Source organism: Hemicordylus capensis, chromosome 5, assembly GCF_027244095.1.
Source record: "Hemicordylus capensis ecotype Gifberg chromosome 5, rHemCap1.1.pri, whole genome shotgun sequence".
NCBI lineage: Eukaryota > Metazoa > Chordata > Lepidosauria > Squamata > Cordylidae > Hemicordylus > Hemicordylus capensis.
Genome location: NC_069661.1, coordinates 45,995,663 through 46,017,630, shown reverse-complemented (window position 1 = coordinate 46,017,630; position 21,968 = coordinate 45,995,663). Strand labels below are relative to the sequence as shown.

The window sequence follows — 21,968 nt, the reverse complement described above, 5'->3', positions numbered from 1 at the left end:
CAGTGGGGATGGTTGGGCGAGTGTCATGAGTGAACATGGATCACCAGAGAGATAACCTGTTACAGATAAGAAACCCGTTTATCTCTGAGGTGATCCATGTTCCTTCACAACTGGGTGAGTGACTAGCTCCAGAGACAGAGGTGGTGGGTGCTAGCATGTTAGGGAACTTTGAGAACTGCCCAACCATAGTTGGCCTCAGAAGCTGAGCAGAGATCCACAGCATAGTGCCTTACAAATGGTAGGTCTGAGGACCACATTGCAACTTTGCAAGTGTCAGACATACTGATGCTGGCCATGTGAGCTGCAGATGTGGCCCTGGTGGAGTCGGCTCTGACTCTGGTTGGAGGCTAGACCCCTTGCTGTCTGTAGCAGGAGAAGATGAGCTCCACTAGCAAGTTGGAAAGTCTTTGACAGGAAACTGGAGGGCCCTTGCTGAGGCTGGAGTAGAAGACAGACAGTTTATTAGAGTGACAAAAGGGCTTTGTGCATTCCACGTAATAAATAAGGTATCTACAGACATCCAGGAAGTGCACGAAGTGTTCCAAAGGCAACAAGGGATTGATAAAGGTAGGTAGGTAATATGACGACTCTGAAACCAGTGACCACATGAGGACAAAATGAAGGGTCAGGTCATAGGACCGCCTTATCTGGGTAGAACTTAGTGTATGGAGAATCAGCCCTGAGAGCTGATAGCCAGACAGATCAGTGAGCAGATGTGATGGCTATGAGGAAAGTAGTTTTGAGCGAACGAAGCTTCAAGGAAGACAAAATCAGGGGTTCAAAGGGTGCGTCTGTCAGTGAAGAGAGAACAAGGGAAAGGCTCCATGGCTCAACCAGCTCTCTAACTGGAGGATCTAGGTTGTTCAAGCCATTCAGGAAACATTTTAGAGTTCGGGTGGACAAAACCTGATTTACCATCTCATCCCGGGTGGTGAGCGGATATAGTTGCAAGGTGCACCTTTAGAGAAGTGTTCGAGAGTCCCATCCTTTTGAGGGAGATAAAGTATAGAAGGATTTGCATGACTGAGGCGGAGAAGAGATCAAAGCCCCTTGCTGAGGCACGAGACGTGAAATGTTTCCACTTTCATATGTAATTTCTCCAGTTGGAAGCCTCTTTTGTTGAGCAGAATTATGTCTAGCAGTTTAGCTTCCATGCTGTCAGATTGAGGGTGCTCAGGGCGTGGTGAAGGCCCTGACTTGCCTCCTGAGAGACAAGTCACACCTTTGTAGGAGGCAACAATTCAGGCCTTTGGACAAATTCAGGAGCGCTGGGAACCAGGGTTGCATTGGCCACCCTGGGGAGATCAGAATACAGTGGATACGTTCCTGCAGGATTCTGCCCACTACCTTGGAAAGCAGGGGAAAGGGAGAAATTAGATAGAACAACCTTTCCTTCCAGGGTACCTGAAATGGGTCCCTGAGGAAATTCTTGCCAATGCACACCCTGGAAAAACAACAAAAAAGACGGCACTTCGCACTGTACTGAGTGACAAACAAATCCACCTCCGGTGCTCCCCAGCAATGAAACAAGTGAAGGACCGTCATGTTCAATTGCCATTCATGAAGTGTCAAGAGGGTCAGGTCTCTGGCTTAGAGAGTCCGCTAGGGAGCTGTCCACTCTTCTTATGTGAAAGGCCATTGGGTGAATGTCGTTGGTAAGGCAACACTCTGAGAGTTGTAGAGCCAGATTGTTCAGGGACCATGACGCTGTGTTGCCCTGATGATTTAAATATGTGATCGCCATAGTGTTGTCCAGATGAATTTGGACTACTCAACCCCATAGAATGGGGAGAAAGGCTTTCCAGGCCAGAAGAAATGCCTGGAGCTCAAGGTGGTTTATGCACAGCTCCTGCTGCTGGCTGTTCTATAGACCTTGCAACAGTGGGCGCCCCCAACCCTGTAGTGAGGCATCCGTTAGTGTGACTGATGGAGAGTGTAGGTGAAAAGGCATGCCCTGAGAGGAGGAAGTTGGCATGGTCCACCACTGTAGAGATTTGAGGACATATGGTGGAATTGTTAACCACTTTGTATGCTTGTCCAGACTTGGGTGGAACACAAAGAGGAACCACAGCTATAACCTGCACATTTTCAGGTGAGCATGAAAAACCGTGGTTGTGCAGGATGCTATCAGTCCCAATAGGCACTGTATGGTGCAAGCCCTCTGTTTGGGTGAAACCTGGAAGGCAGATACCAGGTTGGTGACAGATATAATCCTGTCCCTGGGGAGGTAGGAGTGCTTTGAGGCTGCATCCAGGACAGCACCAATGTAGAGTAGACAGCATTGGGGGGGGGGGTGTTAGATTGAACTTTTTGAGGTTCATGGTCAGCCCTAGATCTGCGAGGAGATAGAGTATAAACTGGACATCATAACAGAGAGAGGATTAACTTTTTCCAGTTAGAAGCCCATAATATAAATATCCTGTGTGCGCAGATGGGCAATAACCACACCCATACACTTGGTAAACACACGGGGTGCTGTGGATAAGCAAAATGGCAGGACACTGTGCAAATAGGCATGGGATCCCAGACAGAAACGGAGGAACTGTTGATGTCATTGATGTATTGCAATATGTAAGTAAGTGTCCTTTAAGTCTAGTGACACAAACCATTCCTCTTTCAATAGGAGAGCATCCTGAACTTGCTTACATGAACAAATTCGTTAAGCTTTCTAAAGTCTGTAATAAGGCAAAAAACCCCGACATGTTTAGGGACATGGAAGTACCAAGAGTAGAAACCATTGTACATCACCTCAGGAGGGACAGATTCAATGGCACATTTCTGTAGCACGGTTGAGACTTCCTCCTCCAAGGTAGGAGTCAAATGGGTGTATTTTATTCCTATATACAAGGGCAAAGAGTCAAATTCAACAGCATAGCTGGAGGAAACTATGCTTACCACCCAGACATTGGTTATTTGACACCAGGAAAGGAGGAAGGGTACAAGGTGAATAGAGAGGTGTGTGGGGGGGGGGGGGCTTCAGGAACTTCCAGGACCTCACAATCAAAAGGGCTACTTATCCTGGTCCTGCTGTTTAGGCTTATGTGGTTGCATTGATGCTACTGGAAAGGGCAACTTGAGTAGAATCTGGAGCCACACCTGAAGTCTCTGAGCTATTGAGGTCTGATAACATTGTTTATTGAAGGAGCAGTAGCTTTAAGAAAAAGAGGACTACTGAGAAGATGGATCAAAGGTCTTGGCAGTATAATGTGACTTCTTGAGTCCCTCCATCGTCTCATCCATGTCCTTAGGGTGGGGGGGAGACATTCCCCATTCAAAGGTTAAATTCTTGATTTTGTTTTTCATGGTAGACTCTAGTGGGGTCAAGCACAGCCAGGCATGACGCTGAAGAGAGATGGAACCAGCCAGCACCTTAGATACGGTTTCTGTCAAATGTTTGGAAGTGCTAAGATGCTGGCGAGTCAAATCAGCTGATTTAGACAGCGTGGAGTCGAACTTAGAGCGGAAAGAGCCCGCCAATTCTGAAAGAATTGCTTTGAGGTCATCCCACAAGCAGTGTTCGAACTTAGCCATACAGACGATGTAGTTGGCCATTTTCAGATTCAAGCAAGAGGCACAGTAGAATCTCTTGTCCACAGTGTCAAGCTTGCAGCCCTCTCTGTCAACAGGGGCAGACTGCTTTCGCACAGATTTAGACTGAAGCTTGCAATCAACCACAAGTGAGTTGGGAGCTGGGCTTAAGCAAGAATGGGCAAGAGGATTCTTGAACTCTTTATAAGCTTTCCAATTTCTCACAAGGCACGGTTGATGTCACAGGTACCTCTCAAGAAGCTTCAGAAGCAGCAACTAGCACAGGCAGCATGGGCCATGGGATGGGCAGAAGTCGAGGCCATAAAATCATGAATGGGGTTCTTGACCTCAGCTGCAGGTGCTGGGATCTCAAGGCCTAAAGCCTCTGCCATTTCAGCCACCTGAATGCGATAAGATTTAGTTTCTTCTGAAGGAGAGGTAGAAGTGACTGTGGCCACTTGAACATCAGGGGAGGTTCCTGATGGAGTCTCAGTCATATCCAATTCATCCCCTAAAGAGGCTGAGGATTCACTGCCAGAGAGGGGAGGTTTAGAGACTGTTTGGACTAGGTCCATAGGCTGAGGAAGTTCGCCAGAAGGCAGAAGAGGTTCACAAGGAGGTTCATGATCTTTAGAAGGGAAATGAGGCAATGGAGTGGCATGTCTACTGCAGTCCACAGGGACAGAAGGGTGTTGGAAGGTCTCAGTAGACCCCGGAGTACCAGGCTCAGAAAGTAGACCCCTCAAGTTTCATGGTTTTCTGCTGGCAATAATCATCTAAATCGTAGGGCAGACCAGGAGAGGCAAAAAGGGTGATATCCCTGTATCTGTCACGAAGGCACAGGTGACCTAGATCAAAGGCACCAGGAGAGCGCAGGTAATTGAGTGGACACATTGGCAAGGGAGGAGCTGAATAATGGTAGCGCTCCTTCCACTGGAGAATTGGGAAGCATGAGGATAGTGGTACCCTGGGTACGCCAATGAGGTTTTGGGCATAGCAGGTATAGAACCCATGTGGTCAATGTCCAGCCCCAAACATCGAAGTGGCTGAACTCGCAGTGGCTCTCCCCCATGTTGAGTTTGATGCTGGCTTGGATGAGTGAGTCTTTGCAGCTCCCAAGGACAGTGAGAAAGACCCCTTAGACTGGGCAGTGGAAGGGGATGGTGTGTGGCATTGCAACAGCCATTCCCAACACCGACTTTCATGCTTCCTTAGGAGGGGGCCAGATTTGTGCCTAATGCCTATCCCGGCATTAACTCCGAGGAGTGGTGGCACTTTTAGTCGGGCTGGTCCTCAGAGGAAGATTCTTCCCACTTCTTCTTATGTGAATGGTCCCTTGGCCAACACCGGCTATTTAAAGGCAGAGTCATCACATTACTTGGAGGAGCCCGGTGTTGAGTGGGTTGACACTGAGGCCAATGTTGACGGCCTCAGAGGAGTTGACGATGGCAGGCTCAGCTGGGGCATTCTGGAGCAAAAAACATTTTCATATAGAGCAGCCCTATGGCCTTAATTCTCTGTTCTTCCTCATTCATTTACTAAAAGAAAGCAGACCTTGCAAGTACTGGCATTGTGGCTTCCTCCTAGGCATATTAGGCAGTCGTGCCTGTGAGAGGATGGCAAAGTCTCTCTGCAGGACTTCTAGTGTTTGAATGTTTGGGGAGAATCTATAGTGTAGTGAGGGACAGACTGAGTAGTATACAGAAAAATTTCAAAGTCACCAAATTAAGGGGAGAGACAAAAATGGAGTCTACACACAGTCCGGAGTCAAATGGGTGGTGGTGGTGGGGGGTGATCAATAGACAAAGGGAAAAACCAAATCCAAGGTCAAGGGCCAGTCTGAGTCAGAAACAGGAAAAAGTACAAGCAACCAGTAGGAGAGTCTTAAAAATAGTCAGAACACAGTCCAAGTCAAACCGTAGAAGATGCCAATCTTTCTCGAGATGAACAGTGAGGGAAAGGAAGCAAGCTCTCGCTGCTCTGCATGGCAACGCGAGTGGAGAACAAGCAGCAACGAAATGGGAAGGCACCCTTCCGCCTATTTTAAAGAGTGCTCCCTCACACCTCAGAATGCCAGAGAGCACCTAACAGAGCTAAAATTTCCTCTGCTGAGCTACTGCACAGGCGCAGATGACCTCAATTGTAAGGCAACATGGATCACCTCAGAGATCTCTAGGTACCTTGGATGTGGCCAGTTTAATAGAGGTTTAAGCTATATCTGTTGTTCACTATCTTTCCAGAACATGTTGCCATTAAAAACACACACCGCCACAACTCTTGAGTATCTTCTGATTAACACAGATCACAGCTATTGGATAATGAACAAAAATAGGTAACATACAATAATACAAAAGGCAAGGATCAAAATAACAGACTTCAGCATTCCATAACATAACCAGGCAGCAGTGCTGCTCCCTCATGTGAGCAGTGACCATGTTACATATCTATTGCAACCACCATTTGGCCAAGGAGTACCATCCTAGAATGAGAATAATCAAGATGGCCAAGATTATAGTAGGTTGCCACATTTCTGTTAGAATGGAGGATACAATATACTGAGGACTACTTTGTCCACAAGTTGTTTGCTTTACATGCAATAAGCTGCAGTGCTCCTTTGGCTGAAGGTGTGGCTTTGATTCCTTGGCCTGTTCCTCATCACTACTTTTAATGCAAAGGCAAAAGTGTTGCCAGGACAATGGAACAAACAATCCAGAGATGTGGTTTTTCTGGAAAAGTTTGAATTTGAAAAATTTCCCATGTAAATTTGCATAAAATTGGTATTTGAGAAAAAGCTATATAATTTTGTCTGATGCTCTAAATAGATTGTGATATTTGGCAGGTTATCTGACCTATTTATACAATTTTTAAAAACCCCTCTACCATATTACTTCCCCTCACTGATCTCAAAAGTTTTTCATGTAGCCAAGTAGAAGTTTTAGAAAACAAAAGTTCTATGGAAAAATGAAGTTTGGAGGAAACATTGGAATTCTGGAACCTCATATCGTTGCTGCCACCTATATCCACATGCAACCTGGTTCATTTAAGCATTTCATCATATGGCTTCATGCATATGTTTGACTAATGAGAATGCAGTTGGCCTAACAAAGGAAACTGAACTGGCTTCAAGTTCTAAATACAGGTATTTCCCATAACTAGCCGACCCCACACAGAACATCTGTGCGCTCTTTTGGGCCGGCAGTTACCTCTTCTCCCCCCCTTCTGCCCCAGTCTCCGCTTCCGGGCCCGGCCGATTCTCCTCTCCACCACCACTTCTGCCCCCCCTTTCTTTCCCCCCTCTTGGGCCTTGCCTCCGCAGCCGGGCCCGCCACCGCCTCTGGCCTCCATGGCCGGGCCCTCCGCCACACCAACCAATCCCCCTGGGTGCACCTCAGCCAATCAGCTGGGCACCGGGACGCACATTCTAAGGCACACCCAGGAGAATTAATATAATAGATTTACTGACACCAGGTTCCTGAAGAAATTGAAGTAACTGCAACAAGGCATGAAACTCCAGCACACTGATTGGCACTATTTTCCAGGCTGGGTTCACTTTGCCAAAAGAACTTCAATGTGAGAGCCATTTCCCACTATGCTGGGCTCTATATAGTACTGTGCATGTTTCCTGGCACCAGTGGTGCTGGCTGTAGGGGGTGGGGGGCTTGAAGAGAAAATAAGCCCTCTTGAATGCCAACACCACACCAGAAGGCATGTTCATACTATACTGGGAAGTGTAGTCCCAGTGCTTTCTCCACAGAGATCTATCAAGGAAGTGCCAAGAAGAGATACACTTCTTAGTGCACCACACACACTTTCCAAGATGGTGCTGGGGCTCAAGAGGGCTGTGCAGAGTAATCAGTTGCAAAGTTTCACACAAGCCTAACAATTAGTCAGGGAGGGAGCGGCACTTAAGTTGATGGGAGCCACCTTTGGCTCCCAGCCTCTAGCAGCTGATTTAACTGATAATGCATTTCTTTTACAGTGATATTACACGTTTCTATGATTCAAAAGCAGATGGGTAACCTAGCCACCTGTCATTCATAACAAATAACATACTATATATGCTCCTTAGAACAGGAGCACATCCCCATCACCACTATGGTCTAGTTATCCCTTAAATACATGCAACAATCCTGCTTTATACCTCTCAATCAACATGGCTGTAAATCCCTCCCCATACTTTAAAATACATAGGATATAAAAATAAAATTAATTTATTTGTTGGATACCCTGGGGACCCTATTTTGTGAGAGAAAAATGGGATAAACAACTACATTAGAATGCGTAGCAGAGAGGAAATAGGAGCCTTAACTACTTATTATGAAGGCCCTGTTGAAGGCCCAGTTTGCAGTTCCCAGCAGTATCTGGGATTGTGGTGGTGCGGGGACGGACGGACTCAACAATTATTGACCTGTTCCACTTGCTGGTGCTGGTGCATCTAGGCTCGCAGCCAGATGGTAATTGACCCGACAGGCCTCCTCTGGGTCAGCGCTGTCTCTGCTGCCGTGCAACAGAGAAGGCCTACTGGCTATCTATGTGTTTGTGGAGGCTGCCCACATCTTTGCCATGCTATGTACACTCTCCTGGGGAGGAAAAAAGCTGCTGCTTCCTTTCCCTTTTGGAACAAGGATGTCCCTGACTCTTTAAGATGAGCTGTACTGTGCTCAGACCCACCCAATGGCCTCCACCAACACTGAGGATGAGACTCAGCACCTATGGGACATTCTCAAGCTGGACCAGCCAGGTGGTTCAGTGAATGAAAACCAGAGAGCAGTTAATACAACAGAGACCTAAATGGCTTGCTAAAAGTGCCAGGTCCTGTTGTACCATGAGATGGAGCTTCCTTGACCAAGCAGACAGTTCCCCTGGGAACACTGCAAGAGGAGCAGGTTATCTGACTGGAGATGACTGTTGCACTTGTATAGCAATAAAAGCCAAAGATGTTGAGATAGTAGCCAATAGTGGCTCCAGCACCACCAGTAAGGCTAGAGTGAGCAACAAAGTAATCATCCAGCCAGTGGTCATGTATGATTTGGAACAGAAATACTACTATGGCAACCTAATAGTCATGTCAAATGCCTACCTGGCATACGCCATTAGAAATGTCAGCAATGGCTCTGCCATGATCTGGGTCTTGAATGTCAGCACTGCTGAGCAGAGCCTGCTGAAGGACTTCACAGGTAGTGTGGCAAACGAGAATTTTGCCCATCTTAATTCCAGTCAGCTGGCCTGCTTGGATGAGGGTGCAAACTCTTTGTTTGGCGCCTGGCCATGGAGAATGGAAAAATCCAAGAGGAGATTTTGGTGAACATCAAGCAACCAGATAGGACTCCTCTGAACAACTTCTGCAGGGTCATATGGTGTCCCTTCATCCCAGATGAGAATATGATGAAGGCAGCCAGACTCTGGCACTGTTGCATAAGAATCAGGCAGAGGTTTGGGGTCTCTTTTAGCTGGTTGCTACATCAGCTCAAGAAGAGTATAAAGAAGGAAGAGTGTAGAGGAAGAATAAAGAAGAAATTCAAGGAAGGGGTGAGTTGGTGGAGAGTGTGGGCGGGCAAGAGACGTTTTTGTTTTTTAAATGGAGAAATAAGAAGTTGGAGCAGAAAGAGGAAGACTGGCCAGAATGGAAAAAGCTGTCTCAGGAGCTGGACGCAGGACTAAAAGAACTGGATGGGGTTTTCCTTCCCAGGATCTTAAGAGCAAAATTTGCTTAGTTCTGCCTCTGGAGCACATGGGAAGGACAGCCCACATTTCCTCACACAGCAGCAGAGAAAGTTATTCCTGATCTTGTGCACTGTACCACAAGTTATGGATACTGTGACAGACTAAAATGATACTAATTTGATTCTGAGACCATCAGATCCTTGCAAACAAGACACTAGCACAAAATATTTATATCACCTTGTGAAGTTACCCAACAGAACTGTGCAGAGGCAGATCTGCCTTTCAAATCTGCAAATTAAACTATATGCTTTAGATAAACTGAACTATCAGTGACATTTTTTCCTAGTTATTAAAACCACACATGCAATCCTAAAGTCACAGGCCAACATCCCATGCAATAGCATGCCACCATTAGGAACTGCCAGGGCTGCGGCACAATGTGGCAGGCAATCCCCACATTGTTGTGTGACAGGTCAGTTACAAAATTACTTCAAACAGCATCTGCTCAGTAGCACAATGCTACTTCCATTGGTAGCAATGCTGTTTAAGTTCTTGCACAACTGACCTGTTAACACTATCAGGGCTGCCTTTTTGAGTCCCCTGCTAGCATACCTATGTATATTATTATTATTATTATTATTTCTATACTGCCCTTCCAAAAATGGTTCAGGGCGGTTTACACAGAGAAATAAACAAATAAGATGGCTCCCTGTCCCCAAAGGGCTCACATTCTAAAAAGAAACGTAAGATAGACACCAGCAACAGTCACTGGAAGTACTGTGCTGGGGGTGGATAGGGCCAGTTACTCTCCCCCTGCTAAATAAAGAGAATCACCACGGTAAAAGGTGCCTCTTTGCCCACTTAGCAGGGATGTAGGATGTTGGCCACTGTGAATCAAGTTTAATTGGAAGTGGACCTACTTGTGGCATATTTCCCTTCAACAACTCTTACCTTTGCTTCATGGTATGTACTTGCTTTAAATAAATCATCTCTGTTTGATTCTTTAGCAACTAAATTGAAACGACTTAACATTGCAGCCTTGCAAAGACGACTTGCCATTGAAATACCACTTTTGAAGGGTGAACTGGTTAGAAAAGAAATTGACAATGAGCACACTCCAAGAACAATTATTGCAAGTTATTTATCTACATCTTTTAACTAGAATGTGCAGTTACTAAACACGGTTTACCAAATTATGCTAAAAATGAGGAAAGAAGCCTATTTTTCAAAGCTTTTCTATACTTTTAAGAACGGTTTTAAAAAATGTGTAACTTAAAACAAGTTGCTTACCTGTAACAGGTGGTCTTTCTGCTGATCTATGTTCACTCGCAACCTGAGTTCTGTACCTGTGCCATCATTCTTCCATCATGGAAGAATTCCAAGCTCCTAGAGGAGCTCTTTGGCTCTGCTGAATCGCATGCGTGTTGCAACAGTTTTCGATGAGAGAGCATCATTCTCCTCCGTTCCTGATCTGGCACTGCGATGAGCAAAGAGGAATGTCCATGGAAACACAAGTCACAGGAGATATCCTAATAATGGGGTAGGCCAGGTGGGTGTTGTGAGTGAACATGGATAACCAGAAATATCACCTGTTAGAGGTAAACTACCTGTTTATCTTTGAGGTGACCCATGTTTCCTCACAACCTGGGTGATTAACCAGCTCGCCAAGATAGATTTGGGAGCTAGGATACTGGTCAGAGAACTTTGGACTGCCTAGCCAAAGCTGGCCTCCACCACTTAATGGATGTCCATAGTATAGTGCTTAACAAAAGGCTAAGTCAGAGGACCACGTGGCCACCTTGCAGATGTCCTTCATATTGATGCCAGACATATGAGCTGCTGACATGGCCATTGTTCGAGTGCAGTGCACTCTGATCTTTGAGGCGGGTCTAACCCTTGTTAGTTGTAGCATAGGAACTACACAAGCCAATGAGAGAGTATTTGCCTAGAGATAAGGTGACCTCTTTGTAAGAGATTAAGAGCTTGTTCAACCTCCGGAAAGTGCATCAACTTCTCCAGCAGGGTAGAAAGGTTCTGGAAGAAGGTAGGTAAGATGATATCTTGATTTAAATGAAAATCAGAGACTGCTATCGGAGTGAAAGACAATCAGTCAAAAGAATTACCTTGTCAGTGTAGAATTTAGGGTAAGGAAAATCAGCCCGGAGATCTGGATGCTCAGAGTACATAGCGAATCGGAGACAGTCCCTCCTTGTCTGTTGACAGCCCAATTTTGATGTGGAGGCAGAGTTTATAACAAGCGAGTTTGGGACAGGGTGCTTCAGTAGGTAGGAGTTGCCCTCCTCCTGAACTGAAAGCTTTCTAAATACTCTGAAGTTGACAAAGAAGTGTGTAGGACTTCCCAGGCCAATTGTGCTGCATTAGATATGACAGGTAGAATTGGTAGAGCCACCGGTTGAGCTGAGTAAACAGTACATACGATCATATACTGGGTCCCTTCAGGTCCACAGTAGGGTTTTTTTTTTAAAAAAACCTTCCAAACCCAAAGCCTGTGCCATCTGTGAAATGCTTGTGATAGGCTTTGAGTTCCTCTATTGGAGATGTGGATGGTTTAGGTGGAACATCAGAAGGGTTGGTCAAAAGGATGTTCAGTACTTAATTATTTACAATCTGAATCAGAAGTCGAGCCATAAGCCCCTTCAGAGGAAGGGGCAGCTGGTGTGTCAGTTCCTAGTGCAGTAGTAGTATTAGCTCCAGCTGCAGGAGCAGTAGTCAACTCCGCTGGCAATGAAGCATGAGGAATTAGTTTGAACAGTCACCAAGGAAGGCTGTGTCATAATAGGTAAAGCCGTTGTCAAAAGCAGAACTGTTGATGGTGGTGGCACATGCTGGAAACCTGGAGGATCATGGCAGAATCCATGTGACAATTCGGCAGACAGCTGGGTAGTAAAGGCAGATGCAGGTGGTCTTGGAAGTACCAGGGCAGATGAAGGTAGCTATTGGCTGGACACACGCTTGGCCTTCCAAAGCTTGTACTCTGCATAATCATATGGCACTCCCAGAGAAAGAGAATGATGAAAAATCATTCCATTCCATGTATTAAGTCTCCCTGGCCCATCACCCCTGGATGGTGGCATACTTCATCGGAGATATCCATGGTTTCTGGTAGGCATATACTGACTGAGTCTACACTGGTACCGTAGTTGTAGCTGGTACTGGGCTCAACATCAAAAGGTCTCTGTGGTTAGTTGAACCAGTGACATCAGAACTCGGGATAGAACACTGTGGAAGGCAGATCCTGATGGGGTGCTGTCAGCGGAGTCTAGGATGGAAAGCAATGTCTTAGCAGTAGCTGGATCTAGGGCAGCCTCAGCATTATGTGGATCCTCTTTGGGTTCAAAGGCAATGTGGTCTGTCAATGCAGAGGGGTTGTCTCCCCCAGTGTTGAAGGGGACTGTATCTGTATCCTTCCCAGAGACAGAGGCTGTGGTCAATGTGGAGTAGGCAAAACCACAGCCAGTTGACTAGATAACGTCCCCTGATGTCAACACAATCGGGGGTGTTGCCTAGCTATTGATTGGCTGGATAGAGATTGAACCATTGACACTGACGGAGATAAGACAGGGCATTGGTAGCTGTGAAGGCATACCCGCCGACCTCAAAGGGGATCTCAGTGTTTTATCCCTGTTTCTCGGGGGGGGGGTGTGACCCTTGTCTGAAAACCTCCACTTCTTTTTATGCTTGTGTAGATTCACCAAAGAGGAATCCTTAGGGAGCTCTTTCAGGCATCTGAAGACATCTTCTGATGTTAAAGTAGTAGCTCTTGGTGTAGAGGATTCGGACTGCGCATGAGCAGTCCCTGAAAATCAATCAACATTGAAAGTGATGTCAATAGATTCAAACATTGGCACTGATGGCCTGAGAGCTTGTTCACAGAGCACAGCACATAAAATAGAAAATACGGTTCTTCAAGGTCTGCTTGGAGAACAAAGTGCTAATTTTTCAAGCCACCAGGTTATGACGTTCTCCAAGGTATAAGATGAAGGAGTCATGGTGGTCAGTGGATGGAAGCTTTCTGCCACAGTCTGTGCACCTCTTTAAAGGTTTTCTACATGTCCATTTGCCAACAAAAACGTGCAATGTTTGCGACAGTGCCAACATACAAGATCCAAAGAATAGTCAAAGTCCGTTCCGAGGTCACCAAATGATGACTTAGGCAACGTCAAAAAGCAAAGAACAGTCAATCAATGAGTTCGAAAGAGCTGAAAACCAATCATATTTTACTCCCCCCACCCCATAGAACTGATCCATAACAGAGGAGCAGCAGCAAATGAGGTGTTGATGCTTTGGTGGTCAGAAAGGAACTGACGAAAAAGGCATCCTAATCACTGATACCAAGGGACATGCCAAGTGCACGGGTGCTAGCAAATTCATCTGCGAGGTCCTGTGCAGGTGCAGTACTAGTGCTTATGAATAGCAATGGATCACATTGGTAAGGGGTGTGATCAGCTGCTTCCTGTTTTCAGAAAGGTAAGCTCTCTTTGCAGTGGAATCTAAGACTGCCCCGATGAACTGGATACACATTTGAGTAAAGACAGACTTCTTTAAGTTTACTGTCATGCACAAGTCCGCCAGGTGATCCAGTGTGAACTGAACCTGGGAGACCAAGGTCTGTGTTGTCCGATGTGAGCAGACAGTCGAGCAAGAATGGATAAATGGCGACTGTTCTGAGATGCACGATGATGGCACTGACACACTTGGTGAATACACAAGGGGCCATGGAGAGACTCAAGGGAAGGGCTTTGTACTGGTAGGCCTGCTGGCCCTGAGTGAAGTGCAGGTCCTCTGTGTGCAGGATGCATTCCCACATGAAAATACACATCCTTGAGATTCAGTAATAAGCCATTTGTCCCTCATGAGCAAAAGGAGGATAGATTGCAGAGATATCCTGAATATTCTGTTCTTCGCATGTTTGTTCAGGTTGCAAAGGTCCAGGATGTGCTGAAGGCCCCCATCCTGTTTAAGCACATATATATTTTGAGGAAATACTTTCTGAGGAATGCCCATCTTCCGATCTTTCTCCAGCAAGGAACGTATCTCTTCTGTTAAGGGAGAAGTTGAATGGGTGTATTTTATCCTCACAAATATGGGGCAGCTTTTGAATTTGATGGCATAGCCCAGGCCTGCTCAACCTAGGCCCCCCAGCTGTTTTTGGACTACAACTCCCATAATCCCTGGCATAGCCTGTTAATATTATCGACAACACCCAAGCATCTGATGTTATAAGATGCCAAACACTGGAGAAAGGGGCGAGACGAATTGGAGAATGCAGAGAGACTGAGGCATTTCCAGTGACCGCACATCAGACTTCTTGGACCTGAAGTTTTGCTTTTTGCTGCTGTCAGTTGCATGGGTTGTACTGGCGCTTGGGCATGTACTTGAAAGATTTTTTGTAGTCTTTCTGTTCAGGTTGCTTACACTGAAATTTGTCTCCTAAAGGATTGGTAATGCTGAAAGAACGAGAACCGTTGAGAAGTAGTGGTGAAAGTCTGGAACCTTTTCATTCTCTCCAGCAGGCTGTGAGCTGAAAAGTCGATCACCCTCAAAGGGCAAATTTACTCCCGTCAGTTCATCCTGCTCCAGAGACTTCACAGGAACTGCAGGTGGATCAATGACCTCCACATCAGGATCCGACACATGAGAACGACTAGGTGAAGCAAGATTCCTCATACCTACAGTAAGTAGGGTGTTTGAAAGGAGAAGTCCAAACTGAAGTAGTAACAGGATCCTGACCCTTGGCAGGAGAGGATTCAATAGTACCCCTCAGTTTCATTGTCTTTCATGGTCTGCATTCTTGAAAATCACAAGGCAGGGCAAGGGCATATCATGTGGATCTTGATATCTACAATCTTCACGGTCTCGACAGGGATGACAACACTAAATTTGTACCTGACTGTGAAGATAGAAGCCTTTAAAGGTGGATCCCAACAAGGTGCTGGCTGACGAATCCAGCAGACTCCAAGATGTGTGTCGCAGACTTGTCACCCAACATCGGAGAGACCTCCCTGGTTGATTGGTGTTCCTTGTCAGGAGACTCATGAAAATGTGTTTGGCACCAAAGCTGGAGAGAAGTAGATAATGATGGGAGATTGACTTTGTCGATTACTCCTGGCACCGGCATCGGTGGACATGACATCATCGATAGTGGTGCAGTGGATTTGATGAAGGTAGTCTTCGAAGAGGCCATCTGGGTGGAAGTCAGCATCAAAGTGAAGTTGGCACTAATGCTGGTGAACCCCTCAACGTCACAGTTGATGTGGAGGGTAAAGAAACCTTGAAAGATCCTTGTGCAGAAGATGGTGAAAGGGCATGAGGTGACATCATCGATGTCGACAGAGTAGATGGCTTCCATTTTGTTGAGGAAGTAGAAGAACAAGTCAAAGAAGTCTTGCGGTACTTGGAGATCAATGATCCCAGAGACCCGGAACACTCATGTTGATGCATCTTATGGCAGTGACGTTGGGAGTCAACAGTGACCACCATCAGCTTCTTGAAAGTAGAATCCCCATGGTGTATGAGAAGGAGCTTGAGGAGACTGATGCTCAAGTTGACTTTGAACCCAACAAATGATGCATAACAGGAGCCTCTTATCAAGTCCTGATGAGTGGGTGTTGGTCAACACTGATACAGTCGATGGTCCCGGATAATTCGGCATCAGTGTTGGAGGCAGGAGTGCAGTCTTGTCAAGGGCTGCTCGCAAATGAAGTTCATGGCTCTTTTTAGTTTGGTGAGAAAAGGCAAGGCCAGGCAGATTTTGCAGGCCTTGATGTTATGCCCTTCACCCAAACAAATTAAACACTCGTCACGTTTATCTGACGAGGGCAAGTACACCTGCAGGAGCTACACTTTTTGAAAGTTTTTCTAATGTCCATTAGAGCAACAAGGAGAGAGTCGAAAGAGAAAGCAAAAAGAAAAAAGAAAGAAAATCATAGTCAAAGCCAAATCACAAGATAAACAAGCCAAAGAGGTAAGCACAAGAATATGCAGAAGAATGATTTGAAGAAAAGCAAAGGAATGAGGAGATCAGAGCAAATACTTCCCGATGCGAGCAGCGTGGCAGTCGAGAAGAACTTAAGAAAACGGCAATCTCCCATCGAAAATAAAGGTCTTGCCATGTGAGATTCGGAGGAGCCAAAGAGCGCCCCTAGGAACTTGGAATTCTTCTGCGATGGATTACTGTGCTGGCACAGAACCCAAGTTTTGAGGGAACATGGGTCACCTCAAAACTATCACTTATACAAATTACAATGTTCTCCCTTTTAGTCTTTAAAAATGAGCAATTAAGTTCATATATTCTTAATGTACTTTCTTGTAAATATTTACCTTTCAGTTATCTTTCCATTTAGCCCATCTACCACTTCCAATGATGTATCTCCTTGGGACCAATTCACACTAAGAGACCTATGTTCCAAGTCTGCCTGTACAGAGTAAGCAGCAGTTGCCAAACTAATATGAGGTCTGTTCACCAGGTAGAACATGGGTAGTTTTGAAGTGAGTTCATCGTCTACACGTTGCTTGATAGCTATTTCTAATCCTCGTGTATCATGGCAGTTCCCATCCCCTATAACACATTAAGAACCATGTCAAATATTAGCATAGATGAAGAGATCAGTCCTTCAAGAATTTGAACTTTTGTTCATGTAACTGCTATCCACTCTTTAAATGTAAAAACCCAATGTTCTAGTTAACAGAACTTAAAAGTGATTACTTACACACACACACACACACACACACACACACACACACACACCCCTCTTCCTAATGATCAAATCGGAATGAGAACAGGTCTTCAGGTAATAGGACAAGTATCAATGTTTTAATATAACATTCCAATTCCAACTAAAATCTGAAATGAAGATGCATATATAAACACATGGGGACTTGTGTTGGACATGCACCAGAATTGGAGACTAGCTGCTATTCTGGCAGGTATGTTTACACACAGGGTTTATTCCTCAAACATTACAGATGCTTACATTTGTTGGGCACGTCAAGTGAGCCAAACAGACCAGAAAAGGTTACAGTAAAACTTGAATAGGTTTAAGTTTTATACTTTTTAGGTGAATTTAGATACAGTAATTATACAGGTTGTTTAATTTCTACTCTTACATTTTATAAGTGGTTTGAATATCTTCTGTAGAGAAGCACTAGAGACATTCATTGAAATGAAGTTTCATGTCACTGAAGGGATATTTTACAATTCCAAAACACTCATTATTTTAAAAGTGCCTTGTTATATAGCATTCTCAACAGTATATAATAGCTGGATTAGAAAAACACTCACCAAGAATGATCTTACTAACATAAACTGGCTGAATGAAGTGACTCAGCAAGGCTCCCTGAACACCCAGGACTTCCCATCCTGTTAGTTTATCGCTGGCAGACATGCTGCTTACTCTAGTAATCTCAGCAGGACAATAGACTGTGAGATAAATCTTGCCTTCAACAGCAACATGCAGACACAGCTCCTCATCAGCTTCAAATGCAGATGCAGAATTTGGATTAAGACGTCTAAGAGAGAATACACAACTACACAGTCACTGAGATTTAGTGCTCACACAGATATGCAAAGAAATGCATAGTCAAGATCTCAAAGACAAAAAAGGGGGAATACTTCCCTTTGATCTATTAATTTGACTGGCCCTGCCTTCTCATTCAGAAGAGGTTAACATTTTTCTTCCAAGTTTTATACAATAGATAACTGCAGTTTTTCCTTCGTATGTTGATTGTGACAAAGTAAACATTTGAATATCTTCCTTCAAAGCCGAATAAATATATGAAGGAAAAACTACAAAGTTACCTATTGTATAAAACTTGGAAGAAAAATGTTAACCTCCTCTGACTGAGAAGGCAGGGCCACTACCCATCTATGTGAATGCACAAGGGATCACGACAAAGATCTTTTTTATTTTTTAACATTTATATTCTGTTCTTCCTCCAAGGAGCCAAGAGCAGTGTACATAGTTAAGTTTCTTATATCCTGTGAAGTAGATTAGGCTGAGAGAGAAGTGACTGGCCCAGTCACCCAGCAAGTATCATGGCTGAACGGGGATTTGAACTTGGGTCTCCCCAGTCCTAGTCCAACACTCTAACACTACACCACGCTGATTTAGGGATTACTTGGAATTTGCAAGGGTCCAGGTTAATCAGAATATAGAGATCCTCCTCCATTTCATCTATGGAGTAGAGGAAATCCCCTTGGACTTGAGCATTGCCATCTGGAACTCTCAAGACACCTACTGAGAGTGTGGTGGTCCAAAGGCCATCTAATTCCCATTCTTCGGCATGGTGAAAAAGAATGTCAAATAACCATACACTGTCTCCAAAGATACTTCCATAATGGTGTTTATGTCTGAGAGAAAATTTATGGCAGTTAGCATCCTCATTTGCTTCTCACGAGAAATGGAAAGACAAACTTGTGTTTCAAAATCTTTAGTTCAAGAGAACAACCCAGATGCATTGTTCCAAGAACTACCCATACATTGCAGTTGTCTCCAGGACTCAGCCACTGGAGCAAACCTCGTATCAGGAGGCACCAAACATCTAGCAGAGGTCCAGTGTCCTTCACATAATAACATAAGAACAGCCCTGCAGGATCAGGCCCAAGGCCCATCTAGTCCAGCATCCTGTTTCGCACAGTGGCCCACCACCACATCTGATAGATTTGCCTGATAAAGAGGAAGCAAGTTAATGAAGGGATGTGGGCTCTAGTCCTGGACCTCTCTCAAGCCAGATGTACATATTTGAAGACAGTCTGGAAACTTCAGTAGGTCCAGAATAGAGCAGTAATACTGCTCACTGGGACCGGCTGGTTCAAACACAGTACAACAGTGCTATGCCAACTACACTGTTTGTTTGCCAGTCAGTTTCCGGTCTGAATATGAAGTGTCGCTATTGACCTTTAAAGTCCTAAATGGCTCAGGACTAGTCTACCCGACAGCCTTTTCCAATCTGTTCCTGACTGTTCCTTAAGGTCATCTTCAGAGGCTCTTCTCTGGGTGCTGCCACCTATAATGGTGCAACAGAGAGCTACCAGGGAGAACCTTTTCAACAGTGCAAGATGCCCCACACCTGCAAGATGTCCTCCCTAGAGAGACCTGCCTGGTGACCATCTATATATTTAATTCTTCTAGATGTACCCACCACTAATCCCATGTGTGGCAGCTCTCGCGAAAGTTCGCAAGCAAGCTGATGATTAGTGACAGGATGGCCAGCCACCAAGGGAAAAGCGGCGGCCTGGCGAATGGCTGGCCACGGCAGAGGGAGAAGAGAAACGGTAGCCTGGCAAATGGCAGGCCAGCCGTGAGGGCAGGGGGGGGGAGAGAGAGAAGCAGTGGCCCAGCAAATGGCTGGTCGCGGGGGCGGGGGGGAGAAGAGGACAAGGGGTGCAGATGCTCTGCGCCAGGTCAGGTAGCTTTATATGTATTTAGATGCCACTCTAAAGCCTTCTTTTTCTGTCAGTAAAATGGCCTATAAGTCTGTGTTTATATTGGTTTCTGCTAGCTCTTTATGTGTTGATCAGTTTTAGTGTTTTAAGAATTTTTATGCCACTTCAAGGTGGCTCACAATCAAATAAAAAGATTAAAATTGCAAAATAATTTCGTTTTGATGATTACAAACCACCTTGCAGACATTAGTTAGTTGTGTGGTATACTGTTATGTATAACAGTCTTCAAGGCTATACTGCCATTGTATTATGCTGTACCACAGATTTCGCAAGTTTCTGCAGCTTTATTTTAACCATTTCTACTATTATAGCTCTCTTTTATCCATGCTAAATGTGAATGTAGGTGTGGAAAACTACATCAACATCACAAGGCACTGAACGTGCTGACAGATATATGAATGGCCTTGCTGGGTGGAAAACAGTGACAAGAGTGCTACATTAGCAAGGTCCCAGATATCTTGTTAGTTACTTTTATGTATTAGCCCAACCCATAGACTAAGAAACAATGAGCTTAATTCTGTAACCTTGTACTGCTGATGTATGTATTACTGCATTTTACTTAGGACACCAGGCATTTGTATTCTGTACTCAGCATAATTGTAATCTTGCCCATCCCGTTTCCTCAAATTCCCATTTTGAAAGACTGATAAGGACTTTGTGACCAGAATACCAGGAAGGGAAAGTGATGACTGCAACAAAGCCCAAGAACTGAGTTAAGAGAAAGTAACAATTTATCTGAACGCCCCAGGGTGTGGAAGATAAGAGGCTCTGTATGCTGACAGGATAAAAGGAGCAGAGGAGAACATCTGAAGACCCAAGCCCAAACAAGTGGCACCTGAGTTGTCATAACTAAGTTTGGATGGATGTGAAGACTGACCCCACCCCCACCTCAAGAGGAGTCAAGGACTAAGAATATATCAGTACAAGAAAATTAAGCCAGAATACAAAACTAAGAATATAAAACCAGAAGACTCCAGACCCAACTCTCAGACGGCAGGCCCAGAAGACATGTCTTCTCCCTCTCCAACACTGCAGTGTCCTCGCAATCCAGCATCATATACCTCATCGGACCCTAGCATTCTCAATCACTGGGAGAAACCTTGTTCTGACCAATCAATTTGTTTCCCTGCACCTTTGGTAATGAACGTTTCCTGCTCTGCCTCCCCTCTTTTGCATAAAGAACCAAACATCTAGATGTGTTGAGGTATTTACAGAGATTTGTTGTATTTTTATGGAAAGGATTGTAAGTTAAAAAGCTTAACTGAAATATAAAATTTGGTTAGAGATTGATTTTAGTATAGATGTTGGCCTTAATATAGAAAGGGCAGCCTGGGGAAAGTTATGGAAGAGTGATTTAAAACTTACTGCTTGCTATGCTTTGAAGGAAAAGTATTATAAAATGATTTATATGGTATCTGACATTAAAAACTGGCATTAATGTATAAAAATGTTTTAAACAAGTGTTTGAAGTGTGGGCATACTGAAGATATTCTTTTTTGGTGGTGGACCCGTGGGAAGGTTAAGGCCTATTGAGACATTATATAATGAATTAAAGAAGGTGACTTTTCCCAAGAAGCCAAAATCCTTCCTACTGGGAATAATATAAGGAGTAATCTTTACAAATGATGTGACTTTCTTCATGTATGCATTGACGGTGGACAGAATGATATATGCAAAGAAATAGAAGAGTAATGAACTGCCGTTAAGGGAAGATTAGCTTAAAAAGAAAAAGAAAAAAAGAGGTATTTTTGTTTTTGTTTTTTCCTTTGGTTTTTTTAATTGTTCTGATTTTTTCTCTTGTTATATTTAAAGAATTATTTTCCTATTATTGATCTTACAGCAGGATTTGATTTGAAATGCAGGGTGGGTAGATTAATGGTTTTTTCTTTCCTTATAACCTTAAAGGTTTAAATTTGTGTTTTTTATTATTATTATTCTAATAAGGGTAAATTTTATAGTTATAATTTCACGAAGAGAGGTGCACGGGAAGTCCATTTGTGTTTATTATGATTGTTATGTTTATTACTGTTAAAATAATAAAAATTGAATTGGGGGGGGGGGAGAAAAAAAACACCTCTCCCAAAACAGCCTCTGCTGCAGAGCGCAAGTCAATAGAATAATGTCTAATAAAGAGCAACTCTGATGACCAGGTTGTGGCACTGCAGATGTCCTTGGAGGATATGCCAGCCAGATGGGCAGCCATCGTTGCATAGGCCCTGGCAGAATGCACCCTAATGGGCTTTGGTGGGTCTACCTTTTGATGTATATATGTTAGAAGGATAAGCTCCACCAACCAGTGGGATAAGCGTTG

The 21,968-nt window shown here is 44.5% G+C and overlaps 1 protein-coding gene across 1 annotated transcript in view; it reads right to left on the bottom strand.

Moving 5' to 3' along the window:
* Positions 1–21,968, bottom strand: part of ADAD1 (adenosine deaminase domain containing 1) — a 64,441-nt gene that overhangs the window by 4,825 nt on the left and 37,648 nt on the right. Inside the window, exons 9-11 of the mRNA XM_053255902.1 lie at positions 17,495–17,721; positions 16,534–16,771; positions 10,144–10,276 (exon numbers count right to left, since the gene is read on the bottom strand). Of these exons, the coding sequence (XP_053111877.1) occupies positions 10,144–10,276; positions 16,534–16,771; positions 17,495–17,721 (598 nt within the window). The remainder of the gene's footprint in view (positions 1–10,143; positions 10,277–16,533; positions 16,772–17,494; positions 17,722–21,968) is intronic.